Below are 21,621 nucleotides of genomic sequence, written 5' to 3'. Positions count from 1 at the left end.
TATTGAGTACTATCAACGTCAAACACTGGCTGAGTCTACTACCGCACACTTTACGAAGTACACTGCAAAACAGTGTACTGCAAAACAGTGCACTTACATATTCAGTGCACTCCGTCGCTGATAAGTGCTGTCTGAAATGGAACACTTATGTTAAACACTTGGTGGAAGTGACGGACGCAAATCTGCTCGCGAAACCTGCCAAAATAAACGAGCTTCTCCTCCCCAAGTGGAAAACCTGCCGAAAGGGCTCCTCTTCGGCTATGTAGCCAAGATGGCGCCCATTTAGAGCGAGTAGTGTCCTGTAGGGTTCTGAATTCTGCAGGTTTTGTTTGTTTCAGAAAATAAGCCGTTTCTCCAATGGCAAGCATAGTCAGATTTGGTTGAACTGTGTTGGAAGTTCAGCTGTAATTCAGTCAGGCTTAGCCGGATGTTGAGAAAGGTGATGCGCCACATACTGTTGAGGACATGAAGTTTGCTGTATTGCACAAAAACACATGTACATTGATGTAAATGTTAAATTAAAAAAAAAACTTTACTTCAATAATTATTTACTTAATTTGTAGACTTATCTGCTTCTTCAAACACAACGTCATTACTCAATTGCAACATAGAGACCAAATTCACAATGTATAGCCTATTAGCTAGATGGCTACAGACCGTGACATAGCCTAGGCTACTGTGATATAGAAAGATTGTAGGTTGAATGTTACCGGCAATGTGTAAAACTTTGAATTTGTATAGAATGCCTATAGACCTTTTTTGATGAAAATTCTAGAATTTTTGTGTGTTAAGTTTGCGCAAATTATTATTTTGATGGAGTTTAGAAGCTGTTCTTATTGGTCCAGAGAAGTTAAAAAAAATCTGCAAAACCGTTTGTGGACCTCTCCAGAGATGTCCAAACGTTTGTTAAAACATTTGTTAACCAAGACCGTAGGTCGAGGTCAACAAGAAGTCCACATTTGCTGTTTGTCGTATTACCAGACTTGGTAGCCGCCTGTTTATTTACACCAATTTGCACCAAACATTGCTCTGCTCTTTGTCGGATTTCAAAAAGCCAAACAACTTACAAATAACTGGAGAAGACGAACCCTTTTTATCAATAATTTCTTCATTGGAAGTTGCTCCCTCGCCATGGCTATTGCTGCCACTGTTTTCGGCAATAAGACTAATTTTTTGTGATGTGTCGTTCGTGAACGATTCGTTCATTTTGAACGAATCCTTATAAGGACTCGGGAGTAACGAGTCCTCTCAACGAGTGATTCGTTCATTTCCCGACTAGGTCTTTCTACGAGTCTTTGGATCATTTTTCACGTGACCTGCATAGGCTCTGTAGCTAGAGGAAACGAACGATTCGTTCCTTTCCCGACTCGGTCTTTCTACGAGTCTTTGGATCATTTTTCACGTGACCTGTATAGGCTGTAGCAAGAGGAAACGAACGATTCGTTCCTTTCCCGACTCGGTCTTTCTACGAGTCTTTGGATCATTTTTCGCGTGACCTGCGTAGGCTCTGTAGCTAGAGGAAACTAATGATTAGTTCCTTCCCCGACTCGGTCTTTCTACGAGTCTTTGGATCCTTTTTTCACGTGACCCGCATTGTATTTTTTAGTAGAGGAAACAGTTTCCTTATTCCCTTTCGCGTGGCCGCTGTTTTAGTAAGACGTGAATGATATTCGCTCAAGTCATCATACTGACTGGTTTTGTTATTTTCACTTTACATTTACACTTACAGTTTAGTGCAGTGTAATTGTTTGACGTGATAATTAAATGCTAGTGTGATAATACATGACCAAATCATACAAACTCATGATACATTATTTTAATGCAGGAATTTATTTTGAAATAGTATTTGCTGGTGCACATGTCATGCACTAACCTACAGTGGACGTATAGGGGCTATACGTCCTTTGCAGTGGACGTATAGCCCCCAACCCCCCCCCCCCTGAAATGAACAAATGACTCGAAAAAAGATTCGTTCATTTTACTGAACGAGATTCAAAGAACCGAATCAGTAAAAAGAACCGAACTTCCCATCACTACTAATTTTCCGCGGTTAACATTAGCGACTGCACTCGAAGTGCTCAGTATATTTTAGTGAGTGTAGGCTACCATTTCTCCGCCACTTCCTGCTGCATCACAGAAATTAAATGGACTGCTGTTCCTAATTATTCTCTATCGACATTATCGATATTATTGAAAATGAATTAATGTTACGATATCTTTATCGAGGGAAGTCATTACTTCGATTGTTATTTTTATCGATTTATCGCCCAGCCCTACTGTGGCACGTGCCCCAGTAAAAAGGGTCTAACGACGCCCCTAGTCCCACAGTTGTCACAGTCGTACTTCACTTTCTACATGACCACTCACCAGACGACTTCACCCACGTTGGAGGAGATGAGGTAGCGGATAAACTGCTTCATGTTGTTGTAGATGGCCCTGCCCTCCTCAACAGCAGCTACGATGGAGGAGAAGTTGTCGTCAGCCAGGACCATCTCAGAGGCTGACTTGGCAACAGCAGTGCCAGAGCCCATGGCGATGCCAATCTCAGCCTTCTTCAGAGCAGGGGCATCGTTCACACCATCACCCGTCTGGAGGGGGAAGAATGGTGAGTTAAAGTGAAAACTCTGGGCACAGTTTTAAAGTCACTGAAACTTAAAAAAGTCACATTGCCACATTGTTCTAAACAAATGTATAAATAAATACAAAATATTGAAATTACTTGATATATTGCCCTTTGTTTATCTAGTTCATATGTAACTGTGCATCTAACCATAACCCTTGTCTCACCATGGCAGTAATCTCATCAAAGCCTTGGAGGAACTCTACAATCTTAGACTTGTGGGATGGCTCCACACGGGCATAACAGCAGGCTCTGCGGACGGCGTTCTTCTGTTCATATGGGGACAGGTCATCAAACTCGCGTCCAGTGAAGGCACGGCCAGTCACATCTTCCTCCTCTGTGAAGATGCCAATTCGACGACAAATGGCCACAGCTGTGCCCTTGTTGTCACCTGGGAAGTGAGGGAGACTGGATCTTATCACACTATTGCATCAACTGTCCAGTCTCATTAGTGGAACATGAATGGATTGAACCTAAACCATTAAATAATACCCAAATACAGTTTGGTCCATAAATATTTGGACACTGGCACACATTTTGTTATTTTGGCTGTTTGGTAAATGACAAAACAAAATATATTCAGGTTACAGTTAATTAATGAATATGAGTTTAAATTGCAGTATTTCTGCTACAATTTGATGGTCTTCACATCTAAAAGTAATTGGACAATTGACTCAAAAGCTGTTTCTTGACCAGTCGACTACAGATGTGGTATTTGCATTTATAAGCAATTTAGAAGTCGAAAGAGCTCTAAATGCAAGTGAAACAGGTCATCATTAGGCTGCAAATAAAATCCATTAGAGCGATAGCAGGAACCTTACGAGTGGCCAAAGCAACAATTTCGTACATTCTGTGAAAACTTCTTGCACTGGTGAGTTTGGCATAAAAAAAGGCCTGGATGTCCACAAAGACAAAAGTGGTGGATGAGCGCAGGAAACCTTTTCATTGTGAAGAAAAACCCCTTCTCAACATCCAACCAAGTGAATATCACTCTCCAGGAGGTAGGCATATCATTACCACAAAGAGAAGACTTCGAAAGGGGGGAGGGCTGAGGGGTGTCATGGAAATTTTGGTCATATGCATAGATGTATGTGTATGAAATCTATAATCTTCTATGTTCATTGGTAAGAGACAGGAAGGGAAGATAATTAAGTTGAGTTCAAAGGAATGTGAGGTGCTGATGGCTCTGTGGGCAGCTTGTCCTGGGGGATGGGTGAAGAACTGTCAATGAGACAGTTGCTCTGAACTTTGGCTAGAAGGACTGTGTCCTGTTTCATTGTTTGTGTTAATTAAAAGTATTGTTTGAAGATGGTCACACAAAGGACAGTTGACCATTTGACTGGTCAACCCCTGTGGCTTTATTATCTACTGCTCTGGAGAGAGCTGTGACATCAAAGAACTTTGGGACACACTGGACACTTGGTATTGTTTCAAGCTGTCACTAAGTTGAGTTAGCCAATCACAGAGTTTGCTTCATTGATTGATTGACCTTATGGAATGCCATTTGATCTTAAGTTTATATAAGGCAGTGCATGTGTGATGGTTCGCCATCACTCCTGCGAACGACCTGTGTGGATGGCACCTCCTTCGTTGAGACTGATCAGCAAAGCTTTGTTTATGTAATTGTATAGTCTAATAAATTGTATTAAAACCATATCCCTTGACTATTCAGATCTACACAGTGCCACTCGAATTCTTCCTTAGCAGGGTTAGGGAACATACATTTTTTGCTGCTTATTTACTCTTCAAAATACAAAGGGTGAAAGTATAGAATTAAACAGGTTTCTCTTATTTTACTTGGTGTAAAAAGTAGGCTAATGGTGATGTGGGAGCCTCACAAAGCTTAGTTGAAACAGTTGCATCAGAACTAAGAAAAAAGTATGGAGCTAGAAAGCTGACAAAAGTATCTGAATTTGAATGTGTAAGATATTAAATATTTGTGTGTCGAATTTCATAAAACTTAAATATTTTGCTGTTGAATATATACTATCTGAATTATTTTTATGCCGAATTTAATAAAACTGAATTATTTTGATCAAAAAATACACATTTCTAAATTTCTGATTGCAGGAATTCAGATTGCTGAAAATCAGATTGCGGAAATTCAGATTTTGTCTGAACTAGGCCAAAGGTGAAACTGCTTGCTTTCACAGGGAAAAGTAGACGATTTCAGAACGACGAAGCTAAGAGTTGCTCGTTGGAGGAAGAGTATGGAGCTTGCCTGGCTGCCAGCCCAACTTCTCCCCGCCCACCAAAAAATTTGGTCGGGAAGTTGGGTCTGGAGGGTCTCGTATTGGGGACAAGTACAGAAAACCAGAATCGGGACGGACCAATGAAATTGCCAGGGCGGGCTTTATACGATGATGGACAGATGATCAACAGTAACGTAATCAACAACGTCACCAAAGAGCGCTTGGGTTGAATTTGTTTTCAACAAACAACATATTACGTTGCTCTGATTGATTGTAGGTCTATCCAATTCAGCGAAGAGGCATTTGTTTTGCGAGTTCGGTTGAAACACGCCCCGTAGTCACAGCCCAACGGAGAGTTTTCAGACTCATATTCTGACTAGAATTATGAGTATGACAACGTCAGGCTAGTATGGAGCAAGTGCTTATGAAACTTTTAAAAACTTATGTGTTCTCCTCTGCCAAAATCGGCAGTTACTATAACCAAGTGAGTCGAGACAGAGTCGGAGGGCGGCGGAGACCGATGGAAGACTCGGAACAACCGGCAAAGCTGTAGCCTATATATTAATGTTCCGTTGTTCTCTTTTTTGTGTTGGAGATCTTTTAAGAGCTTGATGGCATCAACATCCAGCCTGATATAAAATCATGAACTTCAATTGTGTCTCTTCATTATAATACCCACACAGAAATTCCAGGTTGAATCAAGTCACATTAGTAAGCTACTGTATTGCTAATAGCCAATTTTGTGTGGTTAAGCATATTTTTCATTGTTTCCTTATATTCCTACCAAAGTCAATGTTCAGCCTATGTTCATTTGCTAGGTGACATTTCAGATCGGTTATGGATAGTGAAATATTTGCTGTCTGAGAGATCGGACATAGTAGTTAACTGCATAGATATAAAGGAGTTATATATGTATGGTTAACAGAATATGTATGTAGTGCCGCCGGGTGTGATTTGATTCATCGTCCACACATCGTCTGGAAGTCAGTTTCAATCAAATGCCAACGATCTCCATACTACATCTTGCCGACGTATCTTCTACACATCGGGCGGACGTCGGCAAGATGTGTGTACTATCTTGGTCTTCCTCCAACTAGCAACTCTTAGTTTGTTCTAAGTTAAAGTTCGGTCGTTCTGAAATCGTCTACTTTTTCCTGTTAAAGCAAGCTGTTTCACCTTTGGCTTAGTTCAGACAAAATCTGAATTTCCGCAATCTGAATTTCAGCAATCTGAATTTCAAGAATCTGAACTCCTGCAATCTGAATTTTAGAAATTTGTATTTTTGGATCAAAATAATTCAGTTTTATTAAATTCGGCATACAAATAATTCAGATATTATATATTCAACAGCATAATATTTTAGTTTTATGAAATTCGACATACAAATATTTCATATCTTTCACATTCAAATTCCGATTCTTTTGTCAGTTTTCTAGCTCCATAAAAAAGGGGCAATCCTTCCTGTGTAAAATGGTCCGAAACTATATTATGACTTAATATTCCCTTGCTACTGTTATTTTTAAGCAATTACTCATATTGCATTTCATTTATAATTAGACCCCTTTGAAACAAGCTGATTCAAACAACGTTGTCACTCCTGCAGTGTATTAGCTGAGATCGTGATCAGGGGCGGATCTACAAAAATATTTATGGGGTGGCAAGAGGGTGGCAGGAGATTTTGAGGGGTGGTAGGTAGGTACCCTGTGGCAAAAGTGTGTGAGATAAAAATGAATAAACTAAAGGCTGTGCAACATGTATGCACAGTCAGTGAACACTGAAATTAATTTGAGGATTATAGGTCACATGACCAAAAAGCTATTGAAGTTTGAAGATTTATATAAAAAAAAAGAAGCATAACCTGAGATGAAAATGAACTAAATAAAGGCTGTGCCGCATGAATGCATACATCTTCAACAGTTTAACATTATTTTGACGCTCCTAGTTCATGTTGTTGAAAAGCTATTGACTTTTGAAATTTGTTGATGTTCCCTAAACATTTGAGTTTAGGCAGCCAAACGCATTGACTAAGCAGCTGGTCGTAGCAGTGCTAAACACCGGTTAAAATAACACAATAGCCTACTGGGCATCATGTTGAACATCGAACTTCAAACTAACTTTACCACGGTCATCTTTGTTGTTGCTTTCCCAAAGCATTAACAAGTTAACGTTATTAACCTCAATTCAACAGGAAAAGTAACGTTGCAACTTAGTCCTGCACTTTTCTAATTGTTCTTAGTCATTAATAGATAATTGCTTAACACCTCATTCCTCCGGTGTGGTCTTCTGTCCGTGCCTAAAATTGCTTCCTTGAGTTGGAGCTTTCTATGGTCAGGTTGCTCCTTCCTTGTGTTCAAATCAAAGCAACTTCGGTGGCGGTGTGGGGAGGGTGGATGGAGTTGTCTCGTGCTGCATTTACTTGCATTCGGATATTAGAAATCCGCTCTCGCAAATGTCCAATGAGCCACATCTTTTCTTTGTTTACAAAGCTGCCAACTGGGGTGGCAACTGGGGTGGCAAGGCTATTTTTAGGGTGGCAGTTGCTACCCCATGCCACCCCAGTAGATCCGCTCCTGATCGTGATTAAAACAGTATCATCTGCTAAATGAAGCTTAGCGCAAGTTCAGTCAGGCAAGACCGAACTCTGCATACTCAGGCCATACAGGTTATGTCTCACTCTCACATGTCTCACCTCTATGCCGGGGCTGTATCAGGGTGCTATGTTCGATTAGCCGCGCTGTCATCAATTAGCTCAGCACAGTGCCATGCCTCCTCCACTACTAGGCTATCATAATGATGCCGTGCCTTTAAATATGTTTCTCTCCCTGTTTATAGTGTCCATGCTACCACTGTGAGCGACCCTCTGCCTCCGCCTCCACCTGGCCGCTGTATCTCATATGACTGGGTCTTCGGCTGTCGCCACCGCCACCAGTGCCTGGACTCCATGGGGGGATTTCTCTTTGGATGCAGGGCTGATGACTGATGTCCATTGATCATTGATTTCCCCATGGGGTTTAAGCGCCAAAAACCTGTTGTTAAATCCACAGTCTTTTGTAAATAAATATCACTTTATTCATCCAAGGGGTACGTTCTTCGTAAGTCACTTAGTCAATTATTTCCGAGATCTAATGACACATCCAAGATGAACTCATCTTACTAATCATGATCTGGCTAATTAGGTTCTTCAAACACCGTTGTTGTTTATGATTAGTATAGCTGGATTGAGTTATGCATTGGTCTAAAAGGGGGTATGTATCAATAGTAGAAACCTTGATCAGCAACGCTGCTATTGGCTGCTCACCATGGCCATAAATAGCGCCCAGTTTGTTTCCACAACAGAGCCAACAACAGCAACAGCTTGCTCGAAGGTTACTCTGAATTTGAAGATTTAATCAGAACGCAGGGAACACCTTAAAGTCTGAAAAATCCATTACAGGGGGCTGGCAAAAAGTAGCAGACAAATTAAATGTATAGTAGTGACCACGTTAGATGTTTTATTGCTTATTAGAGTAGGCTAGGCCTATTTGTTTTTGTATTTTCTTATTTTCATAATTAATTTGTTTATCATCTTTAATGTCATATAATTTAATGTGGTTCCAACAAATGAATGATGTAAATTACGCTGTCACACCAAAAACTGTCCTAGAGCCAAAAACAGTCCTATCTGACGTCACAATGCCATTCTGATGCTATGCCGACCTTAAAGGGGCGATTGACTGTGTTTTTGGGGTATTTCACACTGTTCCTTAAGGTCTCCGAATAGGGTATGTAACATTGGGTTGAAAATGCCCCCTGATAGATCCTCTGAAATGTTCCCGGGAAAAAACACTAGCTTTTCTCCTTTTATGGTATGCTCATTAATATTTAGATAAGCTGCGCGCTGATTGGTTGGTTTTCAACAAGTGAAGCTAGGGAGCAAAAACGCAACACGGCCAACACACAGCAGCACTCGCTGAAACACCGAAGTTGGAGACTTGAAATAAAAACGCGCAAATAAATCTATTGTGTCTACACAACACTGTTTTCAACAGATTGACTACATATCATTTGAAATGATAACATTACTTGTTTCCACTTCTGTTGTTGAAGAAAACTGGATTGACTTAGGTGGGTAGAACGTTAGGCTACAGCTTAGCAACCAAACCATATCGTGATTCTACTCGGCTTCAGTTAGCTAGCTAGCTCTAGATATCTTGCTGAAAAATAACATGACAAAGATCTGGACAAACATGCATCGTGAATTGTAGATTTACATTACACAGGTTATTTATTTGAATGAAACACAGTCAGGAACATGAATCAACGTTAGCCCCATTGCCAATAAACTATGCTAAATTGTCACACATTCTACTGTACCTATGCTCTTGCGTTAGCAAGCTAAACTTGTTTACATGCCTACAGTCTAGGTGTTACTAGTAACAGTTACTAGCAATGCTAACGTATCCTGTATCTAGCACCTGCCTTTCTCCAGTTCTTTCAAATAGATTATCTAGACAGGCGTTAGCAATAAGGCAGACTGCTGTTTGTTTTCTGGCAATTTTTTCGGAAGCTTCCCTTCTAATGCCGACTACAGCTAGTCTAGCTAGAGTCATTTGATGTGTTTAGAAACGTATTTAGCATTCTACCTGGTATGCTATATACAGGAAACGTTAGCATTGCTAATAACTGTTAGCACAACATCATACTGTCCTTATGCGTTTGCAATGAGCATACGGTCGGAACAGCACCTCTTTCCAGGTTCAGCTTCCTAGCAAATCCTGATTGAAATTGTCCAAGGTTGTCAAAACTGTCTTGGGTGAAATGTTCAAAGCAAATGAATGATTGAGTGTCGAACTTCGCCGGGATCTTCTCATAGACAACAGCAGCCATGCCTGTTGAATGTTTGGCTCCTTGGGAAGACTGTGAGTGTTAGCCTTCCTTGTACAGCCTGGAACACAGTATTTACGACCGTGGTCCATTTTCAATATCCTTGTTATAATTCAAAATGTTCTTCTTTGTAATTCCTTATAAGTAGCCTACACAGAGCAGCGCGCAGCTAAACTAGTATCGGAGATAGACGCTACCTCGGGCTGGTCTGGATGTAAATTTTGGGGCGTGACAAAGATACAGAACAGAGCCAAAAAGGGCGGTCCCCCGTCTTACGTCACACAGGTGGCTTTGTTGAAAAGCTAGCGTTTTACAGCCAATTTTTTTCTTTTTGAGATTTGCATAGGAAAGAGGTGTCAAAGGACTTTGATATTCACTGTATGTTCATTTTACCCACCGAACTGTCGTTATTCAACTATGACAAGGTAAAATCGGTTTGGCAATCAATCGCCCCTTTAAAGACCAGGAAGGCAACATGTATAGTATTTTACATGGCTGCGTTGCTGTCTCAGGAATGTCGAACGAGTGAAAACTTCTAATTATAGAGTAGGCTAAATTGTAAAGCAGTATTTGCTAAGAAGCTGTTGCCAAAAAGAGATGCTGTTCCGACCTTATGTTCATCGCAACCGCAAGCTGTAGTATGACGTTGTCGCTAACAGGTATTAGCAATGCTAACGTATCTTGCCTGTATCTAGCATCGGTAGAGTGTGTGATGATTTAGTTTATTGGCAATGGGGCTAACGTTATTTCATGTTCCTGACTGTGTTTCATTCAAATAAATAACCTGTGTTGTCATGTAAATCCACAATTTAAAATGCATGTTTGTCCATATCTATATTTCAGCAAGATGGCTAGAGCTAACTGAAGCTGAGTTGAATCACGATAGTTTGTTTTCTGAGCTGCAGTGCTAACGTTGCCAACCTAAGTCGATACCCATTTGCTTCGACAACAGAAGTGGAAACAACTAACGTTATCATTTCAAATGATATCTAGTCAATCTGTGGAAAACAGTGCTGTGTAGACACGATAGATTTATTTGAACATTTTTATTTCAAGTCTCCACCTTTGATGTTTCACTGAGTGCTGTTGGCCGTGTTGCATCTTTGCTCCTCAGCTTCGCTCGTTGTAAACCAACCAATCAGCACGCAGCTCATCCATATATTCATGAGCATACCATAAAAGGAGAAAACCTAGCGTTTCATTCTAGGGCTATTTCACAGGATGCATCAGGGGGCATAGAACAGCACCCGGGCTGGGAAAATTGTGAAAGTTATGAATGTTTTATTGTATTGAGTGGTAAAAAATAAATAGTCAAACCAATCCTTTCTTACAACTACTTACTGGACATCAGCCACCAACGACACAAACAGATACTGTCCGAGTTTCACACATGCACCTGCATCACTGCTGAGTGCTGGGGCTGTAGATCAAACCATTGTGGGACCAAGGGCAGGGTTTGAAATCATTTAAAACTTTAAAAAGCGCCATTGTGTCCATAATCAGCAAAATGCTTTCATTGCATATAATTAATGTTATGGAAATTCCATAGATATGTTTACAGTGATTTATTGGGGGGGACAAATCATATTTTTTCTAGGATTGGGGGGGTCGGATTTCCGCCCATGATCAGGGTCACCCGATAATGGAAGGAGTGGAAGGGGGTATTTCTTCAGACCCTGGTGGCAGCAGGTTGGAAGCCCATGCATATGTATGTTTCAAGTAATCTATGTGACCATGTTCATTCAAAATTATTTATGAATATTGTAGGAGTGAAATGTATTACTGTTCTCTGCAGTGACAAGAAATACAGTGGTGTTGCTGCCACCACCCACTGTCGTCCCACTGTGCCATAGAGAGGTAACAGTCAAACTAATTCTCTTACGCCAGTATGTATACCATATGTGGTTACTGAATATTAATCAAATATACCATTTACTTTCTCAAGTGGAGGTCCTAGATGATCAGGAAACTGTGTCTGCCTGCTCAGAGAGCATTTTGAGGGTACACTTTTGAGTTTTATTTACCACTTGCAACACAGATGGTGAGTGTGTGAACGTGTGGCTGTGATTGAAGTGTCTGTAATGACTTACTAATGGTGGTGGTCTCAACATAAGACACAAGTCCTTAAAGTGCTCATTTAAAATATGACTCAATTGATTAAATTGCCATGGTGTTAAACTCAGCAGGAAGAGGAACTTCTTCCTCCCCCTGAGCCTAGGGCCTCCACTTTAAGGCCAAGACAAGGTATAAGCAATGAACCTTGAAATACAGTAGTCAAATGGATACCTTCAACTTTCTCCAAGTGTGCCTTGCAAAGGGACAATGTTCTTTATTTGTTTCAGGTTGGAGCAGACTATGTGAGGTCCCTGTATAAAAGACCCTGGAGCTGGATTATAAGAGGCTTTTAAACAAGGCTGGAGATACAAAAACTGGAATATGAGAAAATATAGTACATGACTGAATGAATGACACTAAACTTAGTTACACTGACATATTTGTGTTCCTAGGGAAGGGAGAACACATGAAGATGTATTTGTTAAACTTTTTATACCTTTTTGTGGCTTTTTGTTCAGCATTTTGAGTCTTTTGTGGGGGTTTTCACCATTTCTTTCTTTCAATATCTTATTTATTATTTTTGAAAAATGCTATAAAAGTGAATAAACATCCAAATTCAATGAAAGTAGTGAAATGATCATTTATTTAACTTGTGAAGAGCATTGTATGTGTGTTGTTTGTGTATCAAGGATGAGACTTGGCTTGTTTCAAAGTTTAACATGGGCATGTGCTCATGACTTTATTATCTCCCACTCTCACATCATCTACCGATTCTTCTTCGAACACCCCCAAGGTCCTACCACTGGATAGCCCCCTTTACTGGTCACATCCAGTATCATTGCATATCAACACATCCCCCTTTCCCTGAAGCAGTGAACAAAAACATGCTTTAACATAAGTAAACAACACTGATCGTGACAACCAGACTCACAATTTCTTCACAACTTGTGCACATATATTTTTATATATATATATTTTTTCCCCTTGATTCACAGATCGATTCTGAATGGTCTTTTCACTTGACGCTCAGATCTCCTCAAGACAGGTGACCATGAGTGACCATTACTTGTGTCCACATCAACTTGCGATTCATCAACAGGTCTGCTGGGGATAAACCACATTCAAGCGGGGCCGTTCTGTAGCTTAATAGAGCCAAATACGGATCTGACTTGCTGTCTGCTGCTTTTCTGAGAAGCTGCTTGATGATATGCACTCCTTTTTCAGCTTTTCCATTTACTTGCGCATACTGTGGACTTGAAGTGACATGGTGAAATCCATATTGCCTTGCTAACTGTTGCCATTCCTTGCTGATATAACAAGGACCATTGTCACTCACTACAGCCTTTGGTATCCCATGCCGGGCAAACATGGACTTGACATGAGCAATGACACTGCTGGAAGTTGCACTTGTGAGCAGAGCAATTTCAGGAAAGTTTGAATACGGACTAGGTATGGTTTGAATACGGACAAGGTTAATTCTTGCTCACCAAATTGGCATTTGGCGCTGTTTAACTTCAGTCCATTCTCGCACACCCTCTGGAGCACTTTTGTCAGCCTTTCATTGTGCTCTAGCAGAGTGGAGCCCCAGACTACCACATTATCGATATAGCAACGAACCCCTTCTAGGGCCAATAGCATATTGTCCATTGCTCTATGATATATTTCAGATGCTGAGATTATGCCAAACGGCATTCTCAGAAATCTATACCTCCCAAAAGGTGTATTGAATGTGCAGCAGTGTTTCCCACAGATTAGAAATCTATATGTGGCGGGGGGGGGGGGGGGGGGGGGGGGTTGTTTCGTGTCAGACCGGGGGGGGGGGGGGGGTCGAACTAATTCACAAAATCAACAACAACAAACAAATAATTTCTGCATATGCAGGTAGCGACGCTGTTATTCAGCGTGCTAAATAACTATTTAACTGGTCGGCTCCATGACGCCGGGTAAGTAGCTAGCTCTTGAAACTTCTCAACAAAAGAACGAAGGGGAACCTTCGATTAAGACATGTCCGTCGGTACCTAGCGAAAAGTAGCCTCAACTTTCCTAGACCTTTAGCTACAGCACTAATGCTGAAGGCTCTCTGATGTAGCTGTCGGTCTCACTAGAACGGCGTATGCATCGTTGCTAACGTGTGCTGACGTAGTGACTGTGTGTGTATGTGAGAAAGACGCGTGCGTGAAAGAGACGGAGGGAGAGCAGGGAAAGGAAATGCAGCTGAACGAATACGCTGCATGTTTTTACTTAAAATTGTTTTTACAAAACGCAATATGTGGCGGCCGGTGTTGATTCTGTGGCGCACCGCCACAAATTAGTCTATGTGTGGGAAACACTGTGCAGTATCTTGAGCTCTCATCATCCAACTTGCCAGAATCCCTGTGCCGCATCTAGCTTCGAGAAGTATTTGGCTCCAGCCATCATACTTGCGATTTCCTCCCGTTTTGGTATCTGGTAGTAGCCTGGCTGCCAGCCCAACTTCTCCCCGCCCACAAAATAATTTGGTCGGGATGTTGGGTCTGGAGGGTCTCGAATTGGGGACAACTACAGAAAACCAGAATCGGGACGGACCAATGAAATTGCCAGGGCGGGCTTTATACAATGATGGACAGATGATCAACAGTAACGTAATCAACAACGTCACAAAAGAGCGCTTGGGTTGAATTTGTTTTCAACAAACAACGTATTACGTTGCTCTGATTGATTGTAGGTCTATCCAATTGAGCGAAGAGGCATTTGTTTTACATGGCTCAAAGCAACCCAAGGACAACATAATGGGTTAAGGGGAAACACCCCAGTGAATAGGGATGACATATTAACATGAAACCTCCCTAGTTGATAACTAATATTAGGTCAAATATGGTTTTCATTATTAGTTTCCTGTAAATGTATGTTTTGAGCAAATGATGCATTAAGTTGTAAAATATGATATAATTTGCATACATTTCCAGAACGGAAATCAGAAAATTGCATGAAGACAATGAAAATACTTGTTTCATTTTGTCAACATATTAGAGTCCAAGGTTTTCACAAAGGGAACTTTGGATATCTCTTTTTTATCACTCCATTAATCAGAATATGGTGGCAACAGCCATTAAAGAAAAATCCTTTGCAAATGAACTATTTTCTAAGTATACTTCTTTAAAGTATATCAAAAGTGAACTAAAAGTGTACTATCCATTTCAAGTATACTAATAGTATGCTTGAATATACAGTGCCCTCCAAAAGTATTGGAACAGTGAGGCGAATTCCTTTATTTTTGCTGTAGACTGAAAACATTTGGGCTTGACATCAAATAATGAACGTGAGACCAGAGATCAACGTTTCAGCTTTTATTTCCAGGTATTTACATCAGGATCTGATGCACAACTAAGAAAATATCACATTTTGTTTGAATCCACCCATTTGTCATGTGATCAAAAGTATTGGAACAGATATACTTAAAACATATTTAAGTGAATAAGACTTAATATTTAGTTGCAAATCCTTTGCTTTCAATAACTGCAGCAAGTCTGTGACCCATTGACGTCACCAAACTTTTGCATTCTTCCTTTTTGATGCTTTCCCAGGCTTTCACTGCAGCCTCTTTCAGTTGTTGTTTGTTTTGTGGGGTTCCTCCCTTCAGTCTCCTCTTAAGCAGGTAAAATGCATGCTCTATAGGGTTTAAGTCTGGAGATTGACTTGGCCAGTCTAATACCTTCCATTTCTTGCCCCTGATGAACTCCTTTGTTGTTTTGGCAGTGTGTTTTGGGTCGTTATCTTGCTGCATGATGAAGGCTCTGCCAATCAGTTTGGTTGCATCTTTCCTTAAATTGGCAGACAAAATGTTTCTGTAGACTTCCGAGTTCATTTTGCTGCTGCCATCATGTGTTACATCCTCAATGAAGATTAATGAGCCCGTCCCAGAAGAAGCCATGCAAGCCCAAGCCATGACATTACCTCCACCGTGTTTCACAGATGAGCTTGTGTGTTTGGGATCATGAGCAGTTCCTTTCTTTCTCCAAACTTTAGCCTTTCCATCACTTTGGTAAAAGTTAATCTTTGTCTCATCAGTCCATAAAACTTTGTCCCAGAATTTTTGAGGTTCATCTCTGTACTTTTTGGCAAATTCCAGCCTGGCCTTCCTATTCTTCTTGCTAATGAGTGGTTTGCATCTTCTGGTGTAGCCCTTGTACTTTTGTTCATGAAGTCTTCTGCGAACAGTAGATAGTGATACCTTCACTCCTGCCATCTGGAGGTTGTTGCTGATCTCACTAACAGTTGTTTTAGGGTCTTTCTTTACAGCTCTCACAATGTTTCTGTCATCAACTGCTGATGTTTTCCTTGGTCTACCTGTTCGACGTCTGTTACTTAGTACACCAGTAGTTTTCTTCTTCTTCAGGACATTCCAAATGGTTGTACTGGCTATGGCCAATGTTTCTGCAATGGCTCTGATTGATTTTCCATCTTCTCTAAGACTCACAATTGCTTGTTTTTCACCCAAAGACAGCGCTCTGGTTTTCATGTTGTTTTCACCTCTGAATACAGTCTGCATAGACAAAACCTATCTTACCCAATCTGAACCTGAGTGTAGACATTCAGTGGTATTTATTGATTGAATAATGTATGTAATAGGACACACCTGGGCAACAAAACACACCTGTCAGTCACATGTTCCAATACTTTTGCTCACGTGACAAATGGGTGGGTTCGAACAAAAAGGTGATATTTTCTAATTTGTGCATCAGATCCTGATGTAAATACCTGGAAATAAAAGCTGAAACGTTGATCTCTGGTTTCACATTCATCGTTTGATGTCAAGCCCAAATGTTTTCAGTCTACAGCAAAAATAAAGGAATTGGCCTCACTGTTCCAATACTTTTGGAGGGCACTGTACTTCTTTTTCTCAAGGGAGTCCCACCACAATACTAGCTCAATAGCGCAAATACAGGGAAAACAAAACTGACAAAGTATTAGCTAACTGATTAGTAGGTAGTACTATAGCTGGTAACCAGCTGGTACAGCCTGTGCTTTGGAGAACTGGATCTCATATTAGCTGCAGAAGAGCACAGCCTCCATTTTGCTCCTAGCTTCAGACCCGACCCTCGGACTGGTGAGTAACTTGTACAGCTGAGCTAACTAGTGCTCTGTGGGACTGCTAGAACTAATTAGTATGAAAGATGAAAATACAGGAGGAACGAAGAACGTTTCATACAATTTTCTTTTTCAACCCCTTGAATTAAAGCTGAAAGTCTGCACTTCAGTCGCATCTCGGTTCTTTCATTTCACACCATTATGGAGGCGTACAGAGCCAAGATAATGAAAATTCTGTCACTGTCCAAATATTTATGGACCTAACTGTAGTACCTTTTTGAAAGAAAAAGTTCAAACCTCTTAACCAACAACCAAGACATTGACTTATCGATTCAGATGTGCTACTCAAAACAATTCATTCAATTTTCACAAGCCTTTTGAAGATGCAAGTCTACTGTCCTAGGTTGTTATCGAGTTAGAAAGCTATTAAACAGTTATTTCTAATTATCTATTACTAGTGCTTTTTTGCTTTGAATTTGACTTGAATGGCTTCACAACCCTAGCAGAGTTAGAGAAAGAAAGTGTAGCCAGGATGAAAAGAGGAAAAAAAGGCTGTGAGAAAACAGCGATAAAAAAAGAGGTGGTTTATGAGTGGGAGAGTTTTGTGGTTATACACTAACCAGTGATCATGATGACGCGGATGCCTGCAGCCCTGCAAAGCTCAATGGAGCCCATAACCTCCTTACGAGGAGGGTCCAGCATCCCCACGCACCCCACAAAGGTCAGGTCAGTCTGGGGTCAAGAAACAGAGTGAGGGTGGGGGGATGGGGGTTAAGTGCTTTCACACAGGTAAGCAGTGAAGAGGTAGCAGTCACATAATGCACTACCACGGGTAAGACAATGACAGCTTGTAGGCCAATAGTCTTCTGCTGCCACTTTTTCCACTGACCAAATGTAACATTCTTATCCCTTCATCTGTCCAAATATTGTTATATCTATACATAGAACATACTGTACTATGCAAAAAATATGCAATCAAATGAAATTGATATCAAAATATCACTGACCTCATACTCAACAAACTTGGTGGAGTCTTCCAGGTTCATCTCCTCTTTCTTCAATGGTGTGTCGCGGGTGGCCAGTGCCAGACAGCGGAGGGTGTCGCGACCTGTGCCCCACTCTTTGATCACGGTCATAATGCGGTCTTTGACCGGCCCGGTCAGAGGCACCCGGGTGGTACCCACGCGGACATAGGCACAGCGTTCAATCACTCCCTCTGGGGCACCCTGAACAAAGTACGATAAGCGGAATTGAAGGAGGAAGAAAGGGGACTGTATGGAACATAAGTTTTGATGGAGAATAGGATGGGGTAGCTGGAACTAAAATCTGGGTTGCCTGGGGATATAAGCATTATTTAAGATTGAAGGTCCTGTATCTAGGCTCTATATCTGGAATGCAGACATCATATTTGGACTTCAGTTTGCCTTGGTAGACACTAGCGGGCTCACCTTGACAAACATCTTGTTGCCCACAGGAGCTTTAGAGGCCTTGGCAGGGGAACAGAAGACGGACATGGATTTCCTGTCACGGGAAAACTCCAGCGTGAACTCCTTCTTCATCAGCTGCTTAACCACCTGAGATGGAGAGGAGAGAGGGAGGGAAAGAGGGAGGGACACAATTCAGAAGGAATAGTGTGTTGGAAAGATTGTGAAGAGATATTGTGTAAGAGAAAGATAGGATGACTGGTAAGGTTAGAGAAGAAGATGGAAATATAAGAGTGAGTGAGTTTGGGACAGGTAGGATGTTTGCAGGTATTACTCTTAATCAGGTTTTTCTAAAGCGAACTTACATTGCAGCAGGCATTGGCCCTCTCCACCTTTGACAGGCCACGCACCTCAGTGTTGAACACATTCATCTTCTCCACCAGACAGGATAGAGCCGTCTCGGTGGCCTCACCCACCTTCTCATAAATACCCTTAGCCTAGAGGAGAGAGTAGTCCAGTGAGGAGTGTGAATTTAACGAGTGAACAGTTTGTAGATATCAGGATGATACCATGTGTAAGATTAATATTTTTTTGCAGACATTTTCTCTCACCTCATTGTAGTCCAGGGACGAGTCATTGCACAGTGCGCAGATAGTAGCCAGCTCAACCAGCCCATCAAACTGGCCACACTTCACCAAGCTATTATTCTTAGTACTGACAGAAAGAAAAAAAGACAAGTTGGTGTTGATTAGGATTGTGTGTGTGTACATGTGTGCACATGTGATGTAGTACTCACACTTCTCCTTCTGGAGTGTACTTTGAGCCGGAGATGTCAAACTGACCCAGAGTGACAATGTCTCCATCAACTTTGTCAATGATGAACATCTGCAAGGACATTTAACAGTTACACCATATATAATTTTAGTAGAATGTGTTTTACATAGTAAATTATGTGTGTCTGCTTTGTATCCAGTGTGAAAAACAGGGTGTACAATGCTTTTCACCAAAGCGACTTCCAGGTGGGTTTGTGAACCTGAGACCTCTTGATCTGCAGTCAAACGTTCTATCACTGAGCTATACCCACCCCCACTATCTGCCCTGCCCTGTGTCTATTACCCACCTTGGTAACACACATCTGGTTGGTGGTCAGTGTGCCAGTTTTGTCCGAGCAAATGACTGAGGTGCAGCCCAGGGTCTCGACGGAGGGCAAGCTTCTCACAATGGCATTCTTCTTGGCCATACGGCGGGTACCCAGTGCCAGGCACGTGGTGATGACAGCGGGCAGGCCTGAGGGATTGAGAGGGAGTGGCCGGTCCTTGATTATGGCAACATTATTTGTATACTTGCTGCTTGCACTGAAGCCACTTGCAGCAGTCTCTCAAAGTGTGCTGTCCTTTGTAACAGATAACCATTTATGTACTCATCACTGTCTACTGTTTGGCCCTCTCTCAATCATAGACTTATATACAGTAAACACAGCGAGCCTGCTCTTTAAAGATGGCGTCCCCAATCATTTCTTTGGAAAGTCCTCAGTGGCGTAGTGAGGCAAGCGAGAACGAAACAGACAGCGCCATCTTTCCAGTTCCGGCTTGTCCAGTCTTGCGCAGAACAGTGGCTTGCCTTGCTCCTAGCTCCGAGACTCGTGCACTCGGCATTGCAGTAGAGTCAGAAAACTTGCAGAATGGGGTACAAGTCTGATTAAGAATCAGATCCATGATACAAACTCAATCAAGTATTCCTTTCACTTGGTTTTTAGTAATATAAGCCTATTCTAGATGGAACATATGTTCCACATACGACTCAGACTCACCACATATACATTGTTCTTTTTGCTTCATCTTTTCAGTTTTTAGTATGACTCCTTAAGTATTTTGTCGGATTAAAGACACTGTGCACTTGAATATCTGGCTTCTTCGTTGTTCTAGCTCGGCAAAGAAAGCTAAGTTAAATAGGTCTATATATATTTACAGAAGACCATGTCAACAATCTATAATGATGCCTTAACATGCCACGATAACACTAATTGTATTAAAATAATGGAAATAAACTCTATAAACAACTGTCATGTATGTGTGCAATCATTTGGCTACAGCAGGGCAGGCAACTGTAGATTACCAAGCCCTTTCTACTTGTGCTCATTCATCTCAGGTAAATCAGCGTTCGGCAAATTTTCCCTTTTGTGCCTGTCCCCTGTTCGTACCTGCAAACACAGTTCCAGGAAACCTTTCTTGACGTAAGCAACTAAATGGGGTGCTAGTTTACCCATTTTGGTTTGGTTTCAAACGTAACAACAACAAAAATATTCAATGAAAAAGCTAGTAGTATGAGCCAGGTTCTAGATTAGAACAAAAATGATTGGGGGAAACAGTTTTGGATATGTTGACTGGAGTTAATTGAATAAAATTGACCGGACGAGTCGGGTACCTCATCCGAAATGCAATACCACCAACATCCACCGAGACCTTTGCCTCAAGCCGAGGGGTGGGGGGGTCTGCTCTCAGTTGACCCAGAGCCATATTTTTTCTGTGGCTTTGAGTTGACCTATCGCTAAAGCCACGCCCCAAAACGGCTTTGACCAATCCTACCTTTGCTTCGTCAAGCTTTCGGTCATTAAGGCGCAAAATGCCATACGAAACATACAAATCCGATAGCAAGTACCCCAGGAGTTTAGAGGGGAGAGTCAATTTTCCCCTTACCACGGCCCAATTTCCAAGCGTAAAATTAATTTGATTATTCTGAATATATCCACTGCATATTGCAATCCATTTCCGCTCGATCTGGAGATATTAGGAGGGAGGGGTCAGATGTCTGAGCGGCAGGGGTGTCGAACTCCGGTCCTCGAGGGACGCTGTCCTGCATGTTTTAGATGTTTCCCTGCTCCAACACACCTGATTCAATTAAAAGGGTTGTTATAACGACCATTCATTTCGAATCAGGTGAGCTGGATCAGGGAAACATCTAAAACATGCAGGACAGCGGCCCTCGAGGACCGGAGCTCGACACCCCTGGGTTAGGGAATTGGGCTATTAATCAGAAGGTTGACGGTTTGATTCCTGGCAGTGTGTATTACGTTGTGTCCATAGGCAAGGCACTTCACCATACTTGCCTTGGGGGGGGGGGAAGTCCCTGTACTTACTTTAAATCGCTCTGGATAAGAGCGTCTGCTAAATGTAGATGTATTACTCCAAAAAGAATGACTTACAGTATGCTACAGTACAGTATGCTACTGATACAGAAGTTTACAGTAGTACCCGCTATACAAAGAAGCAACGCTTGACAGACTAACAACGGTAACTAAGGTGGGCATTGCTTACGCAAAAGTTCAATTAACATAGATTGATCCATTACTTTGTATTTATTCATAATGCCATATATACATTTGGGACCACAGATTTTCTAG

At 41.5% G+C, this 21,621-nt stretch overlaps 1 protein-coding gene across 1 annotated transcript in view; it reads right to left on the bottom strand.

Annotated features, from left to right (window-relative positions):
• atp2a1 (ATPase sarcoplasmic/endoplasmic reticulum Ca2+ transporting 1) overlaps positions 1-21,621 on the bottom strand; it is a 53,044-nt gene that overhangs the window by 12,951 nt on the left and 18,472 nt on the right. Inside the window, exons 11-19 of the mRNA XM_047037409.1 lie at positions 19,342-19,508; positions 19,018-19,106; positions 18,833-18,935; positions 18,587-18,718; positions 18,246-18,371; positions 17,805-18,023; positions 17,418-17,529; positions 2,788-3,011; positions 2,368-2,588 (exon numbers count right to left, since the gene is read on the bottom strand). Of these exons, the coding sequence (XP_046893365.1) occupies positions 2,368-2,588; positions 2,788-3,011; positions 17,418-17,529; positions 17,805-18,023; positions 18,246-18,371; positions 18,587-18,718; positions 18,833-18,935; positions 19,018-19,106; positions 19,342-19,508 (1,393 nt within the window). The remainder of the gene's footprint in view (positions 1-2,367; positions 2,589-2,787; positions 3,012-17,417; positions 17,530-17,804; positions 18,024-18,245; positions 18,372-18,586; positions 18,719-18,832; positions 18,936-19,017; positions 19,107-19,341; positions 19,509-21,621) is intronic.

This window comes from Hypomesus transpacificus, chromosome 17 (genome assembly GCF_021917145.1).
Source record: "Hypomesus transpacificus isolate Combined female chromosome 17, fHypTra1, whole genome shotgun sequence".
In the NCBI taxonomy this organism is placed as follows: domain Eukaryota; kingdom Metazoa; phylum Chordata; class Actinopteri; order Osmeriformes; family Osmeridae; genus Hypomesus; species Hypomesus transpacificus.
Note: the sequence above shows the minus strand (reverse complement) of the source record. Positions and strands in the feature narration are given on the sequence as shown.